The 21182-nt window shown below is 38.4% G+C and overlaps 1 protein-coding gene across 1 annotated transcript; it reads left to right on the forward strand.

Moving 5' to 3' along the window:
- The first annotated feature begins 6483 nt into the window (after nucleotides 1-6483).
- Nucleotides 6484-20704, forward strand: LOC148839872 (b(0,+)-type amino acid transporter 1-like). The gene is made up of 6 exons (XM_088909708.1): nucleotides 6484-7245; nucleotides 13038-13171; nucleotides 14032-14161; nucleotides 16494-16618; nucleotides 18539-18626; nucleotides 20474-20704. The coding sequence occupies exons 1-6, from the start codon at nucleotides 6484-6486 to the stop codon at nucleotides 20702-20704; spliced, it is 1470 nt and encodes a 489-aa protein (XP_088765834.1).
- The last annotated feature ends 478 nt before the right edge of the window (nucleotides 20705-21182 follow it).

A 21182-nucleotide genomic window follows, 5' to 3' on the forward strand; every position in this document is an offset into this window, starting at 1 on the left:
TCACAGCTCTTGAGCTCAATTCTTGTCTCAGGCACCCATCTGGGTGGCGTTTGCATGTTTTCTCTATTTTTATGTTGGTCTGTGTCACACAGTACAATTTTCTCCCATCTGCGGAGGTGCAGGTTATGTTTTATTTGTTATTGTCTGGCACTGAGTGAGCATATTTTATTACTTTTTGTGAATGATTTGTACCATGAATTGGAGCACTGCTACCGAAAGAATCATCTGTTATTTTTTACATAGGGGTAGTTTGTAATGTCAGAAACCATCCATTCTTTCAAAATTAGCCATGTTGCTTGTGTGATTCACACAAACGTGTTATGGTTTTATGGTACACCCTGGGGAGGGGGTGGCATAACATAGATCTTTAAAATAGGCAGGACTCTGCAAAACAGACATACATGAAGGCATAAGCTAAAAACTGTGATGTTTCATTTATAGAGTTTGTGGAAAACCATAAAATAAAACTTAAGCTCCTCTATGATCTCTGCTTACACTTTTTCTTTTATCCTGCATGGCCTGAGTTTTTGTCCTTGTGTAAGAAAGGTAAGAAGTGCTCGAGTACACTAGAAATGCTTTCACTGCTAGAAAAATAATTTATTGTAATGTCATTGTTGTAAAACAATATTTACGTGCAGAGAGACTTAAAAGTCCAGACTGTTCTCTCTGCACCTACTGTATTTTGAATGTACCCATGTTGAGTAGTCTGATGTTATACGGTTGTCTAATGATTGTTTTACATAAGGTGTGCATATAGTTTTACTTCATTCATAAAATTATCAGTTTTATTTATATTGAATGATGATGAGTGAGATGCTGTACATTCATATAATAATGATGCATCTACAATTACCTGAGATCAATGAATACATATGTGTTGAACAAAAGCTTTTTTTCATTTACACATAAGAAATGACACTGCCAATTGTGAACCTTAAATGTGGCAAAGATTATTTTTTTAATGGCATACAATTCACATTTGACTTTGGAGTGTATACAGTGTCCACTCACTTTGTGATCTAATGTCATTGCTCCCTGGAGATCTTCACTTCTTACTTTTTGTAGGTGGCAACAACCCAAGAATCAAAGTTAATAGACTTTTTACTATTGGAGGAAGTTCCTCTCTAGTCAGTAGCCAGGACCTTAGCTGGTTACAGACCCCAAAAGCCCCTCAAAAGCTATTTAAGTTCCAGAAGGTCTAGGTTCCAAGTTCCACAGTGTAATCACCGTTGGTCACTCCCTTCTCCCTGTGGTGCAGCACATCACCAAGGCTCAGCTCTCTTACAAAAGAGAAGAGGCTGATGACACTTGGAAGCCTCCACTTCCTGATTTTTTAATTGGCACCTGACCAATTGTCTTCCTCCAATAGGTCAGATGATGACAGGTCATTCCCTACTGCTTCCTAAGGAATGGATCCTCTTGTCTGAATCCTCTTACAGTGTTTATACACGTCCAGTACTTGTAAATGAATTTTGAATACAGTATAATCCATATTGTAGATTAGATCATCTAGATATTATAATATATTGCAATAAACTGTACATTATTAGAATTGAAATATTGATATGTTGTGCTTTTGGTTACTTTCAGAAGATTGTTTCTGCAATGCTAAAATTTGGTGGCTGCTACAAAGAGAAATTAAACCCTCGTATGTCTGAAAGCATCTTCTGAATCCATGAAGGAAAGGATATTATTCTGTGACTGCCCTTGTTAACTAGGGTTAATTTGTGTGTTTTTTGCGATATATTTGTGCTGAGTTGCACCAGTATGCACTGTGTAGGTCCTTTCTATCCTTCTACACTAGAGGCACAGCACCAGGGTACACCTTTGCAAACACAGAAAGCAAATAATTGCCGCTGTACCTAGGAATGGGCCCAAAGTGAAAATTCACTGCTATAGCTGACTCAGTACCTACAGTATTAGGCCTGGTTATATTGGCACCTTCTGAAGTACACAGTACCACTTCTTATTTTTAGGTAATTTTCACTATTTATAGTATTAGAGATGTTTGAAAGTCAGCCAGCCTCTTGGGATTTGCCAGCAACTTTTTGAAATTCCTCCCCTCTTTTTTCCAATGCATAGCTCTTTAAAGACTCTTATGGAATAACACTCTTAGATTGTTAACACACTCCCATGCTCTGCTGCTCTCTTCTTTTCACTTATTTACATAGTACAGTATGTGCCAAATCTTTATAATGTGATACTAGGTGGTTTCCATATTACTACCTTAGTTAAACTGTAGGCTTTGAAAGAATTATTTACTGTTTGGTTTCTTAAGAAATCATTAAATTAGTGTCAAGATTTGAAACAGTCATTTTGAAATGTGAATTATTAGACAAGGAAACAAAAGTGAACTCATCCTTATGGTTTGTATGTTCCACTGTCAAACTACTAGAGTGTCTAGCATTTAAAGACGTTCCTCAGGAGTTGTGCAATGGCGTTTGCCTGAGTTGGAATCATATTCATTCTTCTGTAGAGCTTGCATCTACCATAAACCTAGAGAAATAAATCACTGTCTTTCATGGGAAGTATTATTTAAAGTTTCCACTTACTATAAACTAATCCAGACAATGTTAACTCAAACATTGAATATTATGCACCGCAAAGATCTATTACGAGTTACTCAACATCCAACAGTTTTTATTAATTTATGTTTTTGAAACAGTTCTTAGCTGCTGGGAATACACATCTAACACCTGGGCTGCAAAGCCATTGGGAGAATGTATAACCTCAGAATAACTTTAACATGTAAGGATTCCATTACAAGTTTTCTTAAAGGGGGCAAATAAAACTTTAACAATAAGCGGGAAATTAATTTTACTTTAATAGTTGAATTTTATATCCTTCTGTGATTCAAAAATAATTATTGACAATAATACTGTATAATATGTCTTACAAAATATTACGTCTTTTCTTTACTACACCTACTTACCTTCAAATGCCAGATTTTACATCCTATATATGTTTAAACCACATAATTTACAGCTGAATACAAGCTACTGAAATAAATATGTAACAGACACAAAATAGTGATAGAAAGGGCAAGAATAATGAGTAACAGATCTCGGCTAACACTGTATCAGAAGCCAAACATTGGATTATTTCTTCATATAACATGCTTTTGATCTTCAAATCTCTTATACACAGCCCCATAGTTTGCTTACCTGCATTTACAACAGGCAGAAGTTTAGCTTCAGGTCACACAAGTCACTGGTCTTCTCAATAACTCTGCCCTCTCTGTCTTTATTAGTTACCAATCACTGCACATATAGTACTTATTAGACTTTCTAGATGTTCTCATGAGATCTTCAATTTCTATCTTCAGTAATTATTCAGTAATTCAAACTACTTAAATCTGTATTGCCCACTTGCAATTTCCACTTTACTAATCACTATTCACATTAACACCACCAGGCAGTGGGCTATTCAACTAGACTAACTCTGTGTCGTACCATCACAAAATTCACGAAAATCACTTCAACTCAACTCTTTGTTTTTACTCTTCATCTCCAATGACACTACAGTGGAACACTGTAGATTTATATTGTAGCACTCTCTGGTTCACGTGGGTATGCGCCCTCCCCTCCGCTGGGGACTCGAACCCGGGCCTCCGGCGTCACTCAACAGGGACCCAGCCAGTTGAGGTAAAGTTAAATCTCCCGTCACCCTGCCGGCTGCAGTCCCTGCTATTCACAGGGAAGGGCGGTGCCATAACTGCGCTGGTAAGCTGGCTCAAACAACCTGCAATGGTGACTGTATGCATTACACTCTCCCCCGCTTAATTCGCCGTCCTCGGCAGAGGGCTATCCCATCCCACTCCTGACACCAATGTAGCGCTCTCGGGTTCACGTGGGTATGCGCCCTCACCTCTGCCACCTCAGGTTGGCCCCCCCATCGATGGGGACTTGAATCCGGCCTGCAATGGTGGCCGTATGCATTACAATATTTTGGCCAACAGCCATATCACCCTGCAACCCACAACTGGCAACCTGCTGAAGCTCAGCAGGGTTGAGCCTGGTCAGTACCTGGATGGGAGACCTCCTAGGAAAAACTAAGGCTGCTGCTGGAAGAGGTATTAGGGGGGCCAGTAGGGGGTGCTTGTCTTGTGGACTGTGGGTCCCAATGCCCCAGTATAGTGATAGGGAAACCTTACTGTAAAAAGGTGCTGTCCTTTGGATGAGACATAAAACTGAGGTCCTGACTCATTAAAAATCCCAGGGCACTTCTTGAAAAAAGTAGGGGTGTTACCCTGGCATCCTGGACAAATTTCCCATTGGCCTTTACCAATCATGGCCTCCTAATAACCCCCATCTATGAATTAGCTTTATCACTGTTTTCTCCTCCCCACTGATAGCTGATGTGTGGTGAGTGTTCTGACGCGCTATGGCTGCTGTCACATCATCCAGGTGGGGCTGCACATGGGTGGTAGTTGAGAGGAGTCCCCATTACCTGTAAAGTGCTTTGAGTAGAAAATAGTCCAGAAAAGCACTATGTAAGTGTAAGGAATTATTATTATTAATTTTGTGGATTATTTTATAGTCAACCAAATTGTGAAGGTTAATGACAATTTGCCTGCTGTTTTTCTTTCCTCCTTTTAAACCCCAGGGAATCAGGAAACCTTCAGAGGCCTCTATATACAACAGTTCAAGAGGCTTCCATTGCACTTTCAATGAGCAAATTGGCACTAAGATTTGTTTCTATTTATTTCTTTAAATTAATACTTAGAGATATGATCAAACATGACTCTCTTGTTTTCTGGATTTTACTTTGACCAGAATGACTGTGTTCTGGACAATGCTATTATCATTGCAGTATAACATTATTTGAATGGTGACATTATCCAATCTGTAAGTGATTCTGTTTTAAGATGCTTTTTGTTCTTATTATTTGTTCTTAATCTGGTGGTCACTCTACAGCTATTTCTAGATATTCACAGCCTTCCTCTATGATCGTTTGACACAGACCCATCAGGAATGTTTTCCCCATCTTTTTCAGAAAGTTAAAAGTCCTTTTTTGGCAACAGTCTTATATAAGTAATCTGTTTTTATGTCAGCTGTACCAACAAAATGGTACTTTTCAAACACACGTAGTAGCATAAATAATAATTACCTTTAGAACAAGGAGGAGTTATTTGTTCTAGATAAATGTTTCTTCAGTATGGGTATTATGTAACATTCTAAAATTTATTGGGGTCTCAGTGCCCTTTGAAAATGTTTCAGTGCTCTGTTTCAACATTTTAAAAGCTGCTGTTGAACGCTTGTGCAGCCTCTCTGCTTCCACTGTAAACCACGTCCCAAATTACAAGTCTTTAGTCTTTTTATTTATTTTATATTTATATAAATCTATATCCAGCTCATTGTCATCTTTTGTTACATGTCTCCCTCAGATCCAACAAACCTGCCTCTAATAGAGCAATTAGAGTCCACCATACATAAGAAGCTACATGTAAGGTACTTATGACAAGGAGCTAATTAATGTTAATTCTGCACTAAAAAGAAAAACAAATACATACAACATTTCTGTTTTGGAGCCTTATTCAGACAATTTTCCAGTACGAATGAAAAGGACCTAAGCTGGTGGTGAATGCTGGTCCTAGTTGGTGCAGTTCCAAAGTTTTCAGGTAGGTGGTTCTACAGGGAATTTAGTGAAAATACACTTCTGTATTGCTGGAATGTGGACAACAATGAGAATAATAATGGTAAAGATCCCCAATGAAAAGTGTCGATATCTTCCTGGAGTATATCTGTAGATGTCTCCTATTGACAGACTGTAGTGTTTACACAAAACCAATGCATAAACCAAATGTAACTTTTGTTTTTCTTGGTCACCTTGATTTGAATATTCATGATCACTGCTTCATAAAATGCTAGCTTTCGTACTACAGTTTTCATTTGTTGTACAGAGGGAGGCAGAGTGTGTGCATGAAAGTCGGGTCCAGTTATCACTTAAAATATATATATATTTTTTAACAATACTCACTATCACCAGCTAGACAGTATAGAGAGATGGGGGGAGTTGAGGGAGGAGGTGTAGGCAGACAAGAGGCTGGAGATGTGGACACAGCAAAATCTTAACTGGTTTATTTTGTAAATTACTCCAGTAACTGCATTAATCTTAGTCATACATTAGTCCTGTTAACTTCCAGCTTACTATTCTGCTTTTAAAATGTAACAAACATCACAACAACTATTTAATGTAGCCTTATTCTTAGTCATTAGTTAACTATGAAACACTCTCTAGTCTCCAGATTAAATAATGAAAACACTGTTCTGCATGATTCCCTGAGAAAACAAGAATAGTTAATGGTAATAATAACTTAACAGCAAGCTTCTTGTGAAATGCAGTGAACAAGTCAAATGTAATCATTAACTGATCCAACTGTTATAAGTGTGTCACTCCAGACCTCATATACATTGGTGTTACATTAGTTTACTTTGCAAACAAGATTCCTATTCCTTTAAATTGTGAAGATTAAACAAAGATATGGATACCAACAGAAATAAGCAAGATATGGAAGGTTCTACATCAACCTACACATCTTCAGGGATCACTGACAAGGTGCAGACGTTCAGCCTGAAACGGGAGGTGGGTTTGGTCAGTGCCGTGTCCCTGATAGCGGGCACGATGATCGGATCAGGAATTTTTATGTCCCCCCAGTGGGTGCTGTACAATATCGGAAGTCCAGGAGGAAGCTTGGTGATCTGGGCAGCATGTGGTGTCCTGGCTATGCTGGGGTCTCTCTGCTATGCAGAGCTGGGGACTGTCATTCGGGAATCAGGAGGGGAGTACATCTATATTCTCCGGACGTCAGGGCCTCTGCCAGCCTTCCTTCTCGCCTTCATCGCCACGTTTGCATTGAGGCCATCCAGCATTACAGGAATATCCCTGAGCTTTGCAGAGTACGCTGTGGCCCCCTTTTATCAGGGCTGCTACCCACCTCAGCTGGTGGTCAAGTGTGTGGCTGCTGCCTGTATACTGACACTAGCAATTGTGAACTGCCTCAATGTTCGGTTCTCAATGTCCATCCAAGTCATCTTTACAGTGGCCAAGGTGCTGGCCCTGTTGGTGATCGTGATCGGAGGAGTGCTGCTGCTCTTTAGAGGACACACAGACAGCTTTCACAAGGCATTTGAAGGCACAATAGTTGGCATGAACCCCATAGGAAAGGCTTTTTATCAAGGTCTGTGGTCCTATGATGGGTGGAACAATCTGAATTATGTAATCGAGGAACTGAAACGCCCTGAGGTGAGCACATTTATGCTTTATGTTAGCAAAAGAAAGCATTATCCCTCTGAAATCTGTGCAAGGAAATGTGAATATAACTACCGAGATGTGTGCATTTGCCCTTTTGTGTCAGAATGCATGTATTCATGAAAATGTAATCTGTGACAGGTACGAGCAACTCCAGTCCTGAAAGGTCAGATTGTCCTCCATATTTTAATTCCATCACTGACCCTTCGTTACCTAAGTAAATTAAGTATTTGGACAATAAGTGATTTTTATAAGTTGCTAATTGAATTATACCTGCTGGCTTTGGCCGTCATGGACTAATAATTTATTGTCACTTAATTCAGCAGTGTGAAGTTAGAAACAATTGCTAGCAACCGAAAGAAACTGTCAGAATAGTGCCTGATTATTTCATGGTACTGTTGAAATCTTTAAAACTTTAGGAATCAAATTGGATAATATTTAATATTGTATTATAAAAAGTACAAATTCTTCAATTTATTACATTACAAAATGTAAATATAGATATATATACAATATACAGTATATATAATACATATATAAATAAATAATTTCCATATGTAGAAAGATTACAATAGGTGAGATTTTGACTCCACTGCAAATATTCATTCTCTTGTATAGTCTTTTCAATAATTACACAACTTGAGTTTCCTGAAACAAATGTCAGTAAAAGGGGGGATAATTGTGACCCAAATACCCCCACAGAATGGAATGGTTGTGAGGTCGTAAATTCAAATCTGCCCCTGCCTCCTGGAACCCAGGGGATAAATGTGGAGCACATCTTGAAACCCAGCAACAATTGTAATGACAGAACTCAGATACTGAATCAGTAAAATACAAGAAACATACAGTAGATCTAAATTTAAATGAAGTGCTCCAGTTTGGCATACAATTCTTTAACCTCTTGGGCTCAAGGGGAGGTGAAAGTACCAGCAGTTCTTTTCTTTTTCTGTTACCTTCTGTCTCTTGATGTGGAAAGCTTCTAAAAAAGCATTAAGAAATTGTATTAAAGAAGAGAATCCACATCTGTAATTGCAATGCTCATTGGTTACAAGGGTGTGCAATGTTGCACAAAACATAAAAATAAAAATAAAACCAGCAATGCAACTGGCAGCAATGATGAAATTCGTTCTTTTAAATATTCCAAGGTTAGTAATAATAAAACTATTGACAAAGAACATGAAAAAATCACTTAAATGACTGTAATGTAAAAAGAAACATGTAAGTCAATGTATAAAGGAATTAATCAAACAGGTGTTTTAAACTGCATTGAATAACCTATTTTTTATAAATGTATTATTTTTCAGAATTAAGATATGTAAATGTAGCATTTAGGTTGCTACATGTCACTGTAGAATACTCAATGTTATTGTGATTGGCAAACTAGTTTCTGACATTTTCAGGGAGCACTGAAGAATACAATTTTGCCTAGATAACATTGACTTAGCAAATAAGCAGACAGTGCCTTCAGGGATTGTTCACTGCCCCCCACTGAACAATTGCAAATTGTGTTGTATTATGACCAGAATTTTGAATTCAATTAAATTATTTTTTTTTCCGTTTGGCGCTTACGAAACTATTTTAATAACAAATCCTGTAATTCGAAACTACAAGAGCTGCTTAAATGAACACCTTTTGTTTTTATTGATTTTATTCATGTGAATTATTTTGTCATCCGAGGTTCTGTGCCCCTTCCTCATAAGAGCCAAGGTGTCAGTATTACTCCCTGTGTCCTGCATAACTCCGGTCTGATCTTTGGCCTCCCTTCAAGCTGCTCCTTGAATAACCTGCTGTCTATGTGGGGCTGCTGGTGCAGACAGGCAGCCATGTGTCTGTCAGAAAGGTGTTGTAGTCCGGTGGAGGATGAATAGATGAAGAGGGTTCCCTCTTTTATGTAAAGATAGTTTTGCTGTACAAATACAAGTATTATTCTCATTCTTAAATTGGTTCATTCAGTAGAAATCCTCACTAGGATGAACTATTTCACATTTAGATATGTAAATAAGTATAAGTTCACAAACAGTTCCTTATTGTATTGCTAATTGTGATTATGAGTGCACACATAAAGGTTTGCACATCATTTTATATTGACAAATGATACAGCAATACGTTATTTTCTGATTCCTCAGAAATTTGTTTTGCATCCAACAAATTGCAACAAAAAGCAGCTGTTTTACACATAGAGAGACTTACACAAAAAGTAACAGATAAAAATTACATTATAGGTAAATCAAATCTTTTAGAATAGTTATGTAGGATAGTACATTACATATCCTCCCACAGGAATCCACACAGCTTACCAGAACCTGTAAGTTTACTCCCCTACAGTCACCCTAAGTCCCTATAACTGCACAATACCCCTTCATTTTGGCACATAAACACCAATTGCACTTTTCCATAAGCCAATACTCATTTATTGAATGAGTAATTCGATTTAATGTAGGATAAAGGAATTCTGCATTTTATTTTATTATGTATGTATTGGAGGTCTCAAAATTGTGTGTTTGAAGGCATCAGTTGCTATTCTTCATGCAGAACATGTGAGAGATAAGAAGAGATGGTAAATGTTAGTCTCAACATACTCTTAATGTAAGCAGTTTGAAAGCCCTGCTCAACTGGCTATGCTAATATCTTAGAACACATCCTCAAGACTCTTTTTTTTTTCTAGGATTTAAAATATTTCAAGGCATTCTGGCCGCACCATCCAACCAAACTATCTACACTGTTTTGATACAGACTGGGGTCATCTTTATTATTCATAAGGGAAAGATGAGGTTGAATCATCAGAAAATTCTATTAGGAATAGGTCTGGACCACTGGCAACCCAATCATTTGTATGGCCTAAAGAATGAAGAGCAGAGGTGAACTCTCACATTTCTGGGACACTCCAGAGTTAGCTATTACCTCAGAAGAAAGTGGGTTATTTACTTTAACCCACTGTTGCCTACACACAAAGAATGAATTGTACCAAATCATGGTGTTACGTATACAGCCTCCATTGCTTGTGAGAGCTGGCTTACCAGAGCGGTGACGTCACTGCCCTGCCCTGTGGATAGCAGGGACCGCAGCCACTGGGCGGACGGGAGATTTCCCTTTGGCTCAAGAGGCTGGGTCCCTGTTGAGTGACACCGGAGGCCTGGGTTTGAGTCCCTGACGGTGGGGGGCTGACCTGATGCGGCAGTGGCGAGGGTGCCCATGTGAACCCTGGAGCGTTACATTGGTGTCAGCAGTGGGATGGGATAGCCCTTCTCCGAGGATGGCGAGTTAAGCGGGGAAGAGTGTAATGCATAAGGCCTCCATTGCTTGTGAGAACTGGCTTACCAGAGTGGTGATGTCACTGCCCTTCCCTGTGGATAGCAGGGACCGCAGCTGCTGGGCTGAGGGGAGATTGCCCTTTGGCTCAAGAGGCTGGGTCCCTGTTGAGTGATGCCGGAGACCTGCGTTCGAGTCCCCGACGGTGGGGGGCTGACCCGAGGCAGCAGCGGCGAGGGCGCCCACGTGAACCCCGAAGCGTTATAATGGGTTGATCATAGAGTATGTTTAAATATCTTATTTTCATGGAAGCCGATGGTGATTTTATCTTTTTATTTTAACCTGAATGTTAAAGTGCTCTTGGCCACACCCTCTTGACTCAATTAAATCACTAAAATTATTTTATTGTCCACTTAATTTTAACACTAAATCATTTTAATTATGGTGAATTAAATTAATCATAAATTCAGTAAATCAGAGGATATGTGAGGTGCTAGTACCATTCAATTCAAAATAAATATGTGCTGATAAAGTAAGTGAATATCTTAGTCTGCTACATGGGAATGGGTCAGGCAATCAACTTGGAAAACTTCACTGGCAAGATGGTCTGCTTCACATTTTCAAAGAAAGTGTTCAAATATGATGGAAAAGTGGTCCCAAAAATATATTTTTCCACATTCAGCTGTAAACATGACAGACAACAGCGGAACTAATGAAATACACTACAAAACACCAGAATATTTTCTTTTTAAATTTCACACTGCTTGTATTTGAAAGCAGTTAGGAACACCTCCATCTTTGACAGACCTGGTCATTCCTGAGACAACAGAAATTTTGAAATATTCTATTTAAAGTAATGGTTGTGTTTTTCATTGTCAAAACGTGTACAGCCAATATACAGTATGAGAAATCCTTTTTCAGGAGCTGTCGTTGCAGTTCCAGTATCACTGTAATTTCTGGTTATACAGTACCCTAAGGGACTGTATATGTTTCACCAAATTAATGGATACTTACAGGGCTTCCCTTACATACAGTAAGACTTTTCAAAATAGAATTAATTTATATCACTCTTTTCAAAATGCACTTTTTGAGAATATGTCCTAGATAATAATAGGATATGAATAGAATTGTATAATATTCTACTTTTTGAGAATATGAAGACAAACCTACCACAATATTTTACTAATACACAGATGCAGTCATGTAATTTAAATGCATTCCTGCATAGAGTAAATCTGTGTCTTCTCAGAGCTATGTTTCTATATTGCTAACTTTTATTTACAGAAAAAGCTGCAAATGTAAAAAAATTAACCATTTATTAAATGACAGAATGCTGTGTCACTTCAAGCACTTCAAGGACTCCTTTATTTACAAACTTCTTTTCATGGAAACCAGCTTAAACAACATTTGAACTTGCATTTGTATTAATACTGCCAAAAACCCTGGAACACTAGGAACAACTCTGTTGTATTAACACTCTCAAAAACCCTGGAACCTCAAATAATAACACCCACTGTAGGCTATCGCTATTAATTCGAAATCCAATGAGTAGCTATTACTCGAACTCATGCTTTCCTCAAAAAGATACTTTAGCAACAACTTACAATGCCTAACAATGTACTGTACAACTTATCACATGTTTATTATACTTAATGTATTGTAAAGTACTTATGAAGCTCTAGAATGTAGACAGAATTCTGCTGGATTTCACAAACTTTTACAAAAAGTGTATGCAGTTGTGTAGACTATACAATTTATCCGTAAAGTCATGAATTTCTGAGAATGACATCTGTAAGGTTTTGTGTTCTGAACATGATGTCAACTGTTATAAGTATTTCTGTGCTTAGTAGAGAGATGTGGATAAAGACAATTATTGAGGTTAAAGTTAAGTGATCAAAGGGATGAGATAAATGTTTACTCAAAATCAAAATTAAATTGCAACATAATATGAAGTTATCCTTATATGTATACAGCAGTTTAATAAACATTTAAAAACTTATACTTTTGTATAATCATTCCCAGCTTTACAGAGATATAGAGATTATGTAAAAGATCTAAGCTCTAAGCACACATAAATTATAGACATTTACCAACAATCATGGAAAACAATCAACTGTTCACCTTTTTATAAAAAGTGTAGATGTGTAATTTCCTCTGTCAATTGTTTTCCTTTTCTGCTTTGTAAACAATTGTACTAAAAAGACCCAGCCAAAAACTATTAATATTTTAATATTTTATAAACGAAGAAAGAAACCAGAAATATCCATTACTGGTTTACAGCCCATCACATCATGATCAATGACAAAATTAGCATTGCCATTAATTAGTCTAAGGTCTAATTTAAATGAAAATCTTAACCCAGTTACTAATTGGCATAGTGCTTCATTAAAGATAATCAGATTGGATAGATGAAAGACTCCTCTGGTGAACAAAAGCCATCATCAAGTCCCTGAGTAATTTGTAAGTAATGAGTGTACAGGAAATTGGATTCAGTGTGGTGACCTGCACTAACCATTCCTCTTTTGATCTCCTTCCAGGTGAATCTGCCACGAGCTATGATATTAGCCGTCCCCATGGTAACAGTGCTCTACCTGCTGGTAAATGTCAGCTACCTGGCTGCCATGACTCCCAGAGAACTCATGTCTTCCAATGCTGTGGCTGTCACATGGGGGTGAGATGAAATAAAGGGACTTAGAAACCTGTCAGTGATCAGACCAATGTGCTCACTCGAATAGCAAAGGTGCTGCAGAGACCATAGAGTCATACACCAATTTTTATTTGAACCCAAGTAAATCAAAATATTTATTTTCTTTCATTCAATCATACATTAGAAATTCAAACAGACTCTACCATTTTCTTTTGTCATTTTATGTCCCGCAGTCAAACTTTTGTACCCTAAAAAACGAGATGTATAAAGCCATCAGTAAAAATCTGCTTTGGGCTGTCCTGTTTGACTAAAGTAAACACACCAAAAACCATAATTATTACATATTTATTCACCTTTTTGCCCAAAGAAAATTTTCCAATTCCATTCCTCTTTTTTCCCTAATTCCCTATTTACACATATGCTTGAACAGAGTAGAATGAGTCTTTGAGGCTGCCTCTCAGGCGACATCTAGTGGTGGCTTTGCTTTCGCAAGCTGGTGAGGTTACCTCAGCTTCTCAATGTTTTCTTGTTGCTTTCACATCTCTATTAGAGTTTGTTACGACTGTATTACTGTAATAAAACTTTCTTAGCTTGGGAAAACTGAATGTTCTGTGAATCCTTTTAATTCCCTGCTTACTGTATGTAATGCATGTTTAATATTTATATATATTAATATTTATATAATACCTCTCAACTCTGCTTTAAGAGAAGCATAGCAAGACTTATGCCTCAAAAATAAAAACGATCAAGACAGATGTCTGCATGGGACACAATTAAAGCACCGGCATGTTAACATGTATAAGAGAACTGCCATTGTATGAATGTCACTGAGTGTTTGATTAATTGAATAATGAGGACAGAAGTAACTATGTGTTCACTAACAGGACCAAAGTGCTTGGCAGTTGGGCTTGGCTGATGTCAGTGGCTGCTGCGCTGTCTGCTTTCGGATGTCTCAATGGGAGTCTCTTCAGTGGAGGCCGAGTGTGCTTTGTGACAGCAAGAGAAGGACATATGGTAAGGAAATTGTCAAATCAAGAGCTTCTGCACCTTCAAAACCCAACATGCAGTCACAAAACACATACAGGATGACCCCTCAACTGGAGCCTTTTTTCCAGATCCATCAAGCATCTACCAAACAGCACAATCATACCGTCGAACATCTTATCACACAGCCTTGTTATCCACAGTTGTCCACAGCTCCCTTAACTGTCCACGGTCATCGCCCGGAAAACAGGTGCGCATACTGTACACCACCCCTCTGGCCATTTCTGGATCACCAGATCCATTTATTTACAAATTGCCACAAATTGGTATTGATTCGTTTTTTTTCAAATATAAAACACTTTCTCGCTTGTACAAAAATCTCAGAAAATGCAATGGGTATTATATCAAATTAACATACAATAATCTTTCCATAATATTAATATATACTGAGAGGCATCAAAAACACAGCACATGAGTATATGAACCAGCATCAAATTGTTGCATTTTAAGGTTGTCATAATGTATTATTTGTTAAAACTGTCAGTAGAGTTTTTTTATTTCCTATAAGATAAGGATAGTTTAGTGAACACTTGCCTTAGGATAAAGCAATATGTATTAACAGATAGAGGACAACAAAATGGAAACACTAATGTAAAGTCACTTCATAGGGTACTGAGCCACCCCAAGTTGTGGTGTTGGCCAGTACAGCCTGTATGTGCTGTGGTATAAAGTCAACCAGTGCCTGGAATTCTTCATGAGTGATGCAGCACCATTCTTCCTCAATGAAGTCAATCCACTCACACTTGGTTGATGCAGGTTAAAAACTCAGGTGTTGTTCCAGAATATCCCATTAATACTCAACTGGGTGTCGGATCTTGTGGTAGACCCTATGCGATGCGGTAAGAGCTGGAGAAAACAGGAGGCGTGGTATATAGGAAAACACACAGGGGTTTAAAAGTGCACAAAATAATAGTGACAGTCCGTGAGACAGTGAACGGGGGAGACAAAGAATGGCATCCAAATCCAAACAGGTCCTAAGGCAGGTCAGGGCACAGTCTGGGAGTCCATCAACAAGTAATTCATCCTGGGACGCGACAAGGTTAAAATCCCTGGGAAGAGAGAAAACACGAACATGGACAAAACATGGAGGTCCAAGGGTGACAGGGCAGGATCCTCCAGACCCTGGGCTCAGGAAATGGGAGGAGTCGGGGATGAGGCCTATGCCCTCAGGAGACAGATGTAGGGTATCCTGGTGCAAGGCGGGCCTCGCGACATCCTTACCCTAAATTTGAGCCCCGAGGACTGTAGGAGCTAGACTTTAAATAGCAGTACACATAACAGGGTACACCTGTGGAACATGGCAACAATCACAGGACTAATAACAGGAGTAGTGGAGTGCCCTCTAGGGGACAAATGTCGGGCGTGACAGATCTGGTAACTGAGAAAGCCATGTCATACTGTATGGATAACATCGGTGTCATGCTTTTCAAACCACAGGGTGACTACACATGCTCTGTGGATGGGGGCATTGTCCCCATCTTGGAAGATGACCCTTAGGAAAGAAATGCTGCAACATGGGGGATGTACCACTCAGTAACATTAAGTAGTGATTTGCACTGACCTTTACTTATAAGGGAAAGAGGGAACACATACCATGCCAGATAAATATGCCCAACAACATTACGGAACTACCAGAACACTTTACTGTTGGAACCTTACACTTGGGGTGTTGTGCACTCATGCGTTTGTTGAGAATATGGTGAAGGAAGACTGATCTGACTCTATCCCATTTCTCTACTGCTCAGTAGTCAATTGCCTTTGCTCTCAGCGCCACTGGATTCGCAATCATGCCAGGTGATATGTGAGGTTTATTCCCTGCAGCCTGACTATGATATCCCACTCACCCTGTGGAGTTCTTGGAGTTTCTGATTAAATTGGCACCCCAGATTGACATTTGCAGCCCATTTATCTGTATTTGTACACCTGTATTGCCTTGTTCATGAACATCATGACCTTGGAGTGTGCACTTCCACCCACTGTTGCCCTTTTCTGATGATCTCTTTCTCTTGGAGTTGGACATCTCCTTAGACACCGCTGCTTGTGAAACATCAGCAAGTCTTGGTTACTCCTATAATTATAGGTAACCGGACCTCTCCAGTACTTTTTCTACACAATCCTAAGCATGTTAGTATGTTATTTGCTTAATTAACACATCTACCTGTGTGACAGTGCTTGCTTTCAACATACTTGTTGTCACTCATTTACCCAGGTGTTTTCATTTTTCTGTCCACTACCTGTATGATCTGTATGAGCTTGCTGTCCCTCCATGGTAACTCAGCTGCTCTGTTTTGCTTCTGCTCAGCCGGACATCCTGGCGATGGCTCACGCCCGACGTCTGACTCCTTCCCCTGCTATCATTTTTAACACGGTGATAGCATTATTGGTGCTGATACCTGGAGACTTTCAGAGCATCGTTAACTATACCAGGTACAAACACAGTTCTCCTGTATTCTCCTGAGAGCATTGTATACTCTCGAAGCATTTCGACTTATGTTTTTAAAACATTTTCTTATGTTTTTTTTGCTCAATTTTACTCTTTGTGCTTTATGATTTCCCTGCATTATATTTTGAATCATCACAAAAGGTTTTGTTGCTGATATATTTATTTGCCCAGTTTTACAGGTAATTGTAACTAAGTGTAAATAAGAAGAGGTACAAAAAAGGTTGTCAACGTGCCAAACATAATGCAGTGTAATACAAGGTACTCATTTAAAAAGAAAATTGTTCAGAATCATACATTCAAAGGTTACAGTAAACATAAAATTACAAGAAGATGCTTCTTTAGCAGATGTCAGGCACAGGAGATAAATTGTTAGGATCAAAGAACAGACAGAACATTGGAAACACGTGCAATTGAAAAAGATTAGTCCTCTGAAGACACTAAAATGTGTTCTGAGATAAAGAGTAGGGGCTAGTATCACAGGATAGAGAGAATATAGAAAAATTGGTACATGATGGAAAATAAGGAGTGACTGGACTGGAAGTAGGAGACAACAGAGTGATGGAAAAAGCCAACAACTAGTAAAATGTAATAACAGGCAAACATAGTGGGACTCTTCATTTAGGAAGACGTTTACCAAATACATATGATTTAATATACACTTTTAGTTAAACTAGTGTTAATTATTGGAGCCATGGTAGCTCAGATGACAAGAGAGCTCCTGACTGGAAGGCCCTGCATTCAATCCCAGGTAGGGGCAAGTGATGTAACTTGATCTAATTCCTTCCAGATGGCTCCCAGGTCCACTCAGCCTGCTTTCCAAATGAGTACCAGGGGTTAATCCATCCAGGGCTAATAGACTGGCAGGAGTGTAATGCCCACATCACCTCCACCTCCAGTGTGGTCAAAAAAAATGGTGGCCCTTGCCCCCCATTCCCCATGGGCCTTTATGGCCTGAAAAGGGGACCTACTCATTGTTAATTATTGGATCCTTTCTTAATTTTTTACTGAACATTATTGTATTTATTCCAGCGAGAGTAAATATTTTACTTCCATCCATCCATCCATTTTCAACGGGCACAGGGTAGGATACACCCTGGACAGGACGCCAGTCCATCGTAGGGCAGATAGACACAAACACACTCACACCAGCACCAGTTTTCCTAGAAGCTGATTTACCTACATGTACTGTATATCTTTGGTATTGTGGGATGAAACCGGAGCACCCAGCAAAAACGGGGAGAACAAACTCCATGCAGAATTTACCCCTGGTCTGGGATTGAACTCAGGGTTCCAGCTATACAAGGCAGTAATGCTGACCACTGCGCCACTAGGCCACCCCAAGAGTCTATTTGAATTGTACAAATTCAGAAAGAGTGGGGTGGGAACAATACTTACATCTACAATTTCATAGCATTCACAATATTTGAAAACATATTTGTGATAAGCGTGGTTTAATAAACAACATCTATTCAACCCAATTATTTTGTGAATGACAAGGAAACAATGCAGTTTTTTCTGTATATAGCTTTTAACTGGTACCTTAAAAGGAAAGTAATTATTTTACTTTCAGATTATTTTGAAGATTTTCTTTTTGGTTCTGATTAGCCACTTGATTGTATTCTATTGACATTAACTTTGTGTGAATTTGGTGTTGTATTTGAAAGGAGTATGGAGCTGGGATTAGGGCTTTGGATTTACTATAAGGTTGTTATTTGAAATCCTGGGCCCTGTTGTTGGACACTTGAGCAACGTGCTTTAATCAGATTGCATCCTTAAAATACACAACTGAATAAAGATATACAAAATGTGAATTGCTTTGGATAAAAGCGGCAGACACGCATACATATAAACGATTAAAAATAAATCTGTAAATTACAGCTAATTTTTCATGGCTGTAATTACAGCTTCATGGGCTGGATCTTTAATGGGACAACACTGGCCGGACTTCTGTATTTAAAGATTAAAAAAAAGAACATCCACAGTACCTACAAGGTGAGATAACAGAGGAAAGTTCCTATCATTTTTTCTTAACTGCATAATAATCATAAAATATTGCATTTGAAATACAGTATCTCTTGAATATTATTTGTTGAAAAGGAGCGAGTAGAAAATAAATCCTGGCAGAAAAGTAAAAAGAAAAGAAAAAACAGGTGTGTGGGAGAATGGAAAAGAGAGCAGAAGAACAAGGCAAAGGGGTAAAGAGATAAAAAGGCAGTGTGAGAAAGGGAAGGGGAAATGTGAACAGAGAGTCTAAAAAGAATGTAAATCTCCGAGGCAAATTCCAGTGGAAGTGCAGAATTCTCACATTCCCTTTCTTTCGCCCACTATCCATTTGCCACTTATTACTGCTCTCTAACACATGGAGGCAAGCCCTGCTTGTTCCCCTGCGGCTCTGATACTGACTCAGTTCCCCTCTTGAACCACAACTGTGGAAAATGTCATTAACAGTTTTTGCTTGAGGGAATAGCGTCATCGCTCTGAGATCACTTGTAATTTAGTAGGGAAAGTAGGTTATTCATTCCTATTATAATTTAATTGTAAATGTGGCATTTTATACATATTTATGAATTGTACCTAAGGGATATAACTGTTTTGATCCCTCAAAAGCCTTTATTTCTTTATTTTCCAGGAGTACTATTCAATATTTTCATACACATCCAGTGTTTATTTGATTACCATAACATTCAATTAGCATGGTAATAGTATCTTTTGTGTACTTTTGAACTTTCCAGGTTTTTGTACTTTTTATTACAAGGTACATTGTTTAAAGTTTACCTCTAAAATGAGTTCCCAAAAATGAACACGACTCATCCTTTAAAAGAACTATGACCTACAGAGAGCTAACTGATAATGTGCAGTCCACAGGTTCAGTAAAGTGGCTCAATGAATAAGACAGTAATCTGAACCTAAGTGAGGATGGCCACTCTTACTCTTTCATGATGTTATGTTACTGGAGTGAATTAAAACTGATTCCAAATGGGCTTATATTCCACCGCACTGTTATTCAAGAATGAACAAGTAAGCACATAGTAATATAAACTCTTAGTTAAAAGGCAAAATTCCTATTGTAAAGTGCTGAAATCGACAGAGAAGCAATACAGAATTGTTGCCTGTGATGAAACTAAGACAGATGTATGTTAGAAAAGAATGTCATAGTTCTAGTTCACAGCAACAGAATGCACATTCATTAAAGGTTCCATATTGTACTGTGACATAGAAAAAAGTGATATTCTATCACTAGTAAAATTTTTCAGCTGTTGAATTCAGAAAAGTCATGTCTTCCTGGCATCAGACTGGCAAGACAAGAACATATACAAGTAAATTGTATATACTGTACATGAAAAAAGACAGTACTGAGATGACACGAGCATCAAAATGATCAGAAATAACACCACACGTCCTCATGTCACGGCCAGGTCAATCCCATTTGCATCAATAAACCTCATTTACATAAATTGTGTAATTATAATAAATTCAATTAGTGGAGCACAAATGCAGAAAGCCAATTAGATAGATAAGACTTTATCTATTATTAATGAATGTAATTATGTGAAGGAATTCGGCTTTAGAACATTACATCACTATCTTAATATTACTGAAACAGTGACACAGTGTAGACACCTATTAGGTTTTGTGTGCACGTGCATTTAGGTAAGCAATGATGCCTGATGCCTTGACTATGGAAAAAATTACCCCAAAGATAAGAAGTAGGTACAAAGTTTTGGTAAGTTTTGAACCCTGAACAATACCGGAATTGTCTAATTGTCTCTCAGTACTCTGAAAGGATATACTGAGAGGATGCAACACTTGTCTCTAATGTGTTTTCTAATTGGTTGCAGGTCCCAATTATCATTCCAGTCGTGATGTTAATTGCTGCAGTCCTTCTGGTCTTGGCCCCAATCGTTGACAACCCTCAGATTGAATACCTGTATGTCAGCCTTTTCATTATCATTGGTATTCTCATCTATATTCCTTTTATACACTTCAAGCTTTTTCCAGGAGTTTTTAATAAAGCAACTGTGGTTTTACAGCTTTTCCTTGAAGTTGCCCCAGTTGACAAAAATATATAGTAAATGTTGCTGTACTACAGTTCATCAACAGGCCAGTCAGATATGTAACACCTTCACTCCATGACCTCCTGATAAAATATGGACAGTCTGCTCCTCACATTTCTGACAAACCTGTAGCAGGGCTTCCAGTAAACCTGAGGAGTTAGGAGTCTCTTCATTTTACAGGAGTAGGGTCCTCCACCAAATGAGCTACCCAGGAACCAGGAACCAGGAAGTTCGCTGAATAAGGCCGTGGGGAGCATTGACCTTGTTCATAGACTATAAAAATCATATTGATAAATCATTAGAAGACTGACAGTCTGACCCAACATCCTAGAGTTGTAACAGAGAAATGGATGTTAAGTCCAATATAGTACCTGCTTATGATCTACATATGGATAGCTGAAACTGAATTTTTCTCATAAGTGTCCAGTTTCTGTGCTTATCAATGTCTAAACTCTGGGGTAAGGTTTAGGGTAAGGCAGGCAACCTTGTCTTG

This window comes from Atractosteus spatula, chromosome 2 (assembly GCF_055471065.1).
Source record: "Atractosteus spatula isolate fAtrSpa1 chromosome 2, fAtrSpa1.hap1, whole genome shotgun sequence".
Lineage (NCBI taxonomy): Eukaryota > Metazoa > Chordata > Actinopteri > Semionotiformes > Lepisosteidae > Atractosteus > Atractosteus spatula.

Coding starts and splice junctions, on each gene's coding strand:
- LOC148839872 (XM_088909708.1), top strand. CDS start 6,484: ATGGATACCAACAGAAATAAGCAAGATATGGAAGGTTCTACATCAACC. Junction 7,246..13,037: donor AGGAACTGAAACGCCCTGAG/GTGAGCACATTT, acceptor ATCTCCTTCCAG/GTGAATCTGCCACGAGCTAT. Junction 13,172..14,031: donor GCTGTGGCTGTCACATGGGG/GTGAGATGAAAT, acceptor GTTCACTAACAG/GACCAAAGTGCTTGGCAGTT.